Source organism: Mustela erminea, chromosome 9 (genome assembly GCF_009829155.1).
Source record: "Mustela erminea isolate mMusErm1 chromosome 9, mMusErm1.Pri, whole genome shotgun sequence".
NCBI classification, from domain to species: Eukaryota; Metazoa; Chordata; class Mammalia; order Carnivora; family Mustelidae; genus Mustela; species Mustela erminea.
The window spans coordinates 61206929-61212880 of record NC_045622.1 but is presented as its reverse complement, the minus strand read 5'-3'; the positions used below and the strand labels follow the sequence as shown (position 1 = coordinate 61212880).

The window sequence follows — 5952 nt, the reverse complement described above, 5'->3', positions numbered from 1 at the left end:
TTCTTCTTTCCCACCCTTTTTTCTGGGCTGTGGCCCCAGGAAGGTTGTACATAAATGGGGAGGTCAGGGGTACTTTGTCTCTTGTGAGGACATTGGTGCCAAGGTTTCAGGGTGCTTCTTATGCTGCCCTTAATGGGTGAGGGGGTCATGGAGCCTAGGAGAAAAAGTAGGGACTCTCCTCTGACCCCCGAAGGAAGAAGCAGCATGGGCCCAGGATGGTTTTGGGCAGCAGCAGCTGATGTTTATTGGGGACCAGTATCCCTATGCCAGATCTTGGGGGCCTTGCCCCCTGTGTTTCTCGCTTCAGCTTCATTCGTCGCTGTCGAACTCTGAGGACAGACCCTGCAGCAGGGGCAGGGACATGGAGTGCCGGTCGGGGTCCCCGGGGCCCCCACCCTGGACTCCTGGTGGGGGGCTGCGGGGGCTGAAGAGCCAGTTCTCTGCCAGGGTTGGGGATAGTCACAGCTTGACTCATGCCCTGGTTTTTCTGCCTCCCTGGTCCCTCCCTGGCCCTCTATGCTGTGCCCACCCCCTCACCAGGACCATGCTTCCACCTCATTGCCCCTGGCTCCCTCACTCCATCCCCTGTCACCGGGATCCAGTGTGGAGTTAGGGGTTCCCCACACATTGCTGGGCACACACTCCTATATTCCCCATGCCCTCCCCCCTTTACCCAATCCCATCCTTTTCAGCTTCATAACACCTAGCAGTACCTGACAACATCTGGGGCCCTCTGCGGAAGGGGTTTCGGCCCTTGTAGGAGAATCTGGTGGGTCTGCCCTCCGGCCCTTCCTGAGGAGGTGGTGTAGGTGGGCCTGGGACAGGTGGGGGCACATCAGCAGCTTCAGGGGTATTGGCAGCGACTGATGTGAGGGCCAGAGGTGGCATGATGCCAAGGTTGGGTCTGACCCAGTTGGCACCATGGGGCAGTGGATCTTTGGTCAGAGGCTTCTGTGGTCCCAGCACTCCTTTGGGCTGCAGTGAAAACTTGAGGCAGGAGAAGGCAACAGGCAGTGACCGTTGTAACCGGAGCAGCTGGGGCTCACGGGCTGTAGGTAACAGCCCCAGCTGCAGCCAGGAACAGGAGAAGACCTGGTAGATGACATAGATGCTGTGGGTGCTTCGGAGCCAGGGAAGATTTTGCTGTAGGCTCACCTGCCCTGGTGGCAGCAGCAGGAAGGCCACCTTCTTGCGCAGTCCACCCATGTGCAGGCGGATCCGGCAGGGGTGCCCTTCCAAAAGTCGCATTTCTTCATAGGCTATCTCTGCTCGGCCATTTGGTGAGTATTCCCGAGTGCAGTGGGCAAAGGCACCCTCGGACCCTGCCTGCTCCAGGAGGTTTGGTAGTAGCCCCACTGGTTGTAGTGCCCGCCGACCCTGCCGACCGGGTAAAGCCAGGCGGGTGTGGGCTGGGCGGGACTGCTTCACTAGCACACCCAGTAGGTCATAGCAGGCTGCATCCGACAGGAAAGGTACTGCCACTACATTGGGCCCAAAGCGCTCCTCGATGACCTGCAGATGGCCAGTTTACAGGTCAGTGACTGAGTTAGGGTCAGGAGTTACCTGGTAGCCTACTCTAGATTGACCCTCCCATTGTTCACTGTGCAATTACATCTCCACAACATGCTTCCTGCTTATTTCCTAGTTCTGTCTAGTTCTGTCTACTATTTGCCAGACCCTGCTGGGTACTGGGAATACATAAAAGCATAAAACTTCGACCTCATCATAGCTGAGTCTAATGGAGGAGACGAAGATGTATACGGTAGTCAGCTAAGTAAAATAATAAAGAGCCAGGTGTGGAGGAGACCAGAAGTGACTTAACAGCTTTTGTCTTTGATAGAAGGGGATCAGAGGATTTCTAGTTTCTAGGTGGTAATACTTGAATTTTGAAGGAATTAGCTAGGTAGGAGGATGGTTAATCCAGGGAAAGGATACAGCCATTTAAAAAACTGGAACTTAGAAACTAAGAAGGGTACATTCAGGAACACAGTATTTCACAGTACTTAAACATAAGGTCTGAAGAGGGACAGACACACAAGAACTAGACTATGAAAGATCTTGAGTGTGCTGAGTAACAGAAATTTGATCCTGAGGGCAATGGAAAGCCATTTGAAGGGCTCTGGGTGAGAGGGACAGGATCAGAGAGGTGCTTTAGAAAGTTAATTTTGAACAGCAAGACAAAATAAGGAGAGAGAAATATCAGTTAAGAGTATTGTATTACAGCAGGCAAGCCATGGTGAGGCTTTCTAAACTAAATAAATGGCACTAAAATAATGGGGGAAGATTTTTAGGTTATAGAATTAGTAGAACTTAGTTAAGGAGTGTGGGAAAAGGAGTCATGTGGGATTAGTCTTAGATGATTGGTTAGGTAGTTGATATCATTCACTACAATGGGCACACAGAGATAGGTTTGGAATGACCATTCTTCAACATCTGCCCTGGCTACAGGGAGTACTTCTTTTAGGGATTTGAGGCCTCATCTTTGTAATGCAGGCCCCAATATGCTTTTAGGGATTCTAATTCCTCTTGGTTTTGTTGTTCTTGTCTTGCCTTTTTTGGTTTGGCAATCCAGTTCTGGGAAGTTTAACTTCATGACTACCTGGGAAACCTTGTAAAATCCTCTCTAATAACTGTATGTAGGAATGATCTCAACTCATCAAAGATATTGCTGGCTGAGACTTCTGGCTCTGTGTTCTGCTAGGGAGTATGTAAAATTCCCTTTTTGGGTCCCTTTCCTGTTTGTTCTACTTCTCTTCCTCAGCCCCACACATCTGTCTCCCTGTTGCTGGCATTGCCCACCTTGCTGGCCTCTGGTTGAATTCATCAGTGATCCCTTAAGGCCAGTCTGGTTTTTTTGCTACATAGAGCTGTTTTAGAAGTGTGACTACAGAGCATAAGAGGGGGGTAGTTAACTGATGGAGTTGTGTCTGCACTTAAAACAAGCTGAAGTAACTTGAAGACTACTGTCTCTTGTCACCTAGCCAAGGAAGTAAATGGCGCTCTTTCTTAATGTGCATGGAAGAATTTCCCATCTTCCTCTCCTGTGCTTCATTGAGACATGGAATACTTTCCTTCTGGTGGGGGAATCATGCTGAAGAACAGGGCTCTAAGAAGGTCCCTTTGGATTTCCCAGGGGTGACAGCAGAGCACTGGTGGGTTGACATTTTGTATAGAATGCTCTGTCCCCTGATGAAAAAAGCATAGTCACCAAGTATAACTTCAGAATCCTACCCTCGTTGCTCCTTTGTTCCCTAGGTTCCTATACAAATAAGGCAAATAGGAGTGTCCCCAGGAGGTAACTCTCTAATGGGATTTTCACAAATACCTGGTTCTTATGGTCCACGTGTCTGCTAAGAGGTGACTCACTAATGTACCTGGAGGCTTTTTCCCAGAATATAGACATGAATTTGCCTTGGGGTGGGTGGGCTATCAGGCCCTCTTTCTTATCCTTCAGGCCCCCAGTAGTTAGGGAAAATAAAATTTCCATGCTAGGGTGACTGTTCTTGGTAGAGTCACCATTTGAGACCACTACCTGTTGTTTCCATTGCAGCTTTGTTTCGGGGTAAAAGTTCTGTGGAATATAGAGCGCTGCAAATTTAGATCTCCCAGGGGCAGCTTGGGAAAGTGAGGGTGGAAGACTCTTCCTGGATGTACCTTGGCTGGTTTGAGCTGAATGAGGAGCTTTTGAGCCATGTTTTGGTTAGCTCTGTGTATTACAAAGTACTCAATAAACTCTCAGCAGTTCTGGAGAGAGGAAACCAGGTCACTTAGAGGTGTCCTGCTCCTTGAATTTGCCACGTACCACCGGTGATTTATCCTGAATCATTACCTTGCCTTTCCTGACAATTTTCCATTTGAATAGGGAAATTTTCTGATGCTGAGAGATAGTGTAGCTTTACACTAGTTGATGATCATACTTACTTTCATTCTAATAAACTGCTTGATCTTGTCCAGACCAACCTTTTACATTGCTGAAACTATATAGTTCAGAAGGCCTCGACTCTCCTATTTCTACTTCCCTGGAGGCTGACCTTTGTGGTGAGCTCCTGCTCCATTTCAGATGGGAACCCCATGCTATTAAGGCTGCTTTGAGTCTGGCAGGCACTACTTTAAGATGGTTGTTTTAAAATTGGTGGGCTGCCCTCTATGAGCGCTTGAAATTCACTGTCCTTCAGATCACATAACTGGAACCTGATCCCCAAATTCTCCAAATTCAGCAATTGTAGCCATCTGGATTTGATGAGATTTGTTGGGTACCTGCAGCTAGATACAGCTGATCTCTGCCTGCTCCTGAAATCTACATATTTTGTTCAAAACCCAAATTTCCCATTCTGTAGAAGCTAAAGGTGTAGGAGGTATCTGTGAAGAGATTGAAGTTCCTTTAGAAAGTTTAAAGGGCCCTTCGTGATCTGCCCTTGGACGTCTTTGACCTCATTTTCACTACTACTCATTTGAATTCTGCTCTAAAGGACTATTTGCAGTTTGCAAATATGCATTTTTCTTTTTCCTCTTGGCTTTTGCATATGCTGTACCTTTAATTAGGACACTGTTCACATACCCACCCACCCACCTGCTCATTAACTCATTTAGGTGTTTATTAAGCACCATTTATGAGTCAGGCATTCCTTTTCCCTCTACATGAGAATAATACCTACTTGCCTAGCTAGAATGTCACTTTCTCCAGGAGGCCTTCCTGATCTCCTAAGTCCTACCCTGACTTAGCACTTGTTACTGTTCTCATCGATTCCTATTGCCTTTCAAGGAATTGTCTTCCTACTCATAAATTGCTCAGACCCATCTAGGTCACACTTTCTTACTTTCTTTTTAGCCCTCTTACTTTATCCTTGATGAGGGTCCAGGTGGCATCAGCTTCATCCAGTGTCAGCAGGTGGGGGGTACCAACCAACATGGTGGGGTGTGAGAGGGGTTAGGCAGGGCAGTGGCTGCTGCAGGAACCCCAAGCTGCCCAGGGAGGTGAGGCCCCAGGCCTTAGGCTTTGACCTACTACAACATGAGGTCATAGAGGTCCTGTAGATAATGGGGCCTTGGGTAGGGAGAGGACAGTCACTCTACTAGCCTCACTATGCCCACAGCCCGAGTCCAGGCTCTTGATTGACTTACCCATTCTCTTCCTTAGGGGAGAAGAACGCAGATGTGTTTGGTGGATTTGTATATGTGTGTGCTTGTGTGAGTGCGTGTATGTGTGTATGCTTATATTTCTTGCTCTGAGTTCTTTAAGGAAACAGAATCAGGCTTCCCCCTTCAGCAGCCTCCTGAAGCAATTTGCTGTGCTGTATTATCAGCTGCTGATGACTTCTTTGTGAGGTTAGGTAAGGGTCCTGAAGGATATGGGAGAAGTATAAAACAGGACTTAGACTGAGAAACAAGCAGTAATTCTCAACATTGGCCATACTTTGGAATTACCTGGGAGCTTTTAAAACTATAGATACCTACCTCCAGGGATTCTGATTTAATTGGTCTGGAGTATGCCTAGGCATCAGGATTTCTAAAAGCTCCTCAGGCAGTTCTGATGTGCAGCCTAACTTGAAACACATTATTAATGAGTGGGTTACAATTGCAATAAAAACCAGGTGTGTGTGTAGGAGGGTGCCATATGAGTGGTGGCAGTGTGGAGGATAAGAATCTAATCGGGTAATGTTGCCTTAGTAACTGGAGAGGACTTTTAGGAAGCCAGAATTACCCAGGTAAATTTGAGGAATTTTTTTTTCATGTATCACTCCCTGACCTAGGCTGATCTGCGTGTAGCTGGCTCTCTCCTGCTGCAGCCCTAATCTATGTGTGATTTCCCTTTGTGTCTCTGTTCAGAGATCTCAACCTGGTGTTTGCTGGAGAACAGTGGTTTATCCTTGGGGAAGAGCCACTCTGTGGAGCCTTTCTAGTAGCTTCATTCTGCCTCTTATCTGTCTAAAGAGTCTTCTCTTGAGTCCTCTG

The 5952-nt window shown here is 47.6% G+C and overlaps 1 protein-coding gene across 2 annotated transcripts; it reads right to left on the bottom strand.

The window, feature by feature from the left end:
* Positions 1 to 79: 79 nt before the first annotated feature.
* Positions 80 to 4989, bottom strand: C9H11orf42 (chromosome 9 C11orf42 homolog). Of its 2 annotated transcripts, none has more exons than XM_032357008.1 (3): positions 4838 to 4989; positions 714 to 1512; positions 80 to 342 (listed from the first exon to the last, which is right to left on the bottom strand). In XM_032357008.1, exons 1-3 carry the CDS (start codon positions 4907 to 4909, stop codon positions 155 to 157), a joined length of 1059 nt encoding a protein of 352 aa, XP_032212899.1. In that variant the 5' UTR covers positions 4910 to 4989; the 3' UTR covers positions 80 to 154. The 2 variants fall into 2 exon arrangements, with proteins under 2 accessions (XP_032212899.1, XP_032212900.1); XM_032357009.1 differs by having other exon boundaries at positions 215 to 440.
* Between the last annotated feature and the right edge of the window lie 963 nt (positions 4990 to 5952).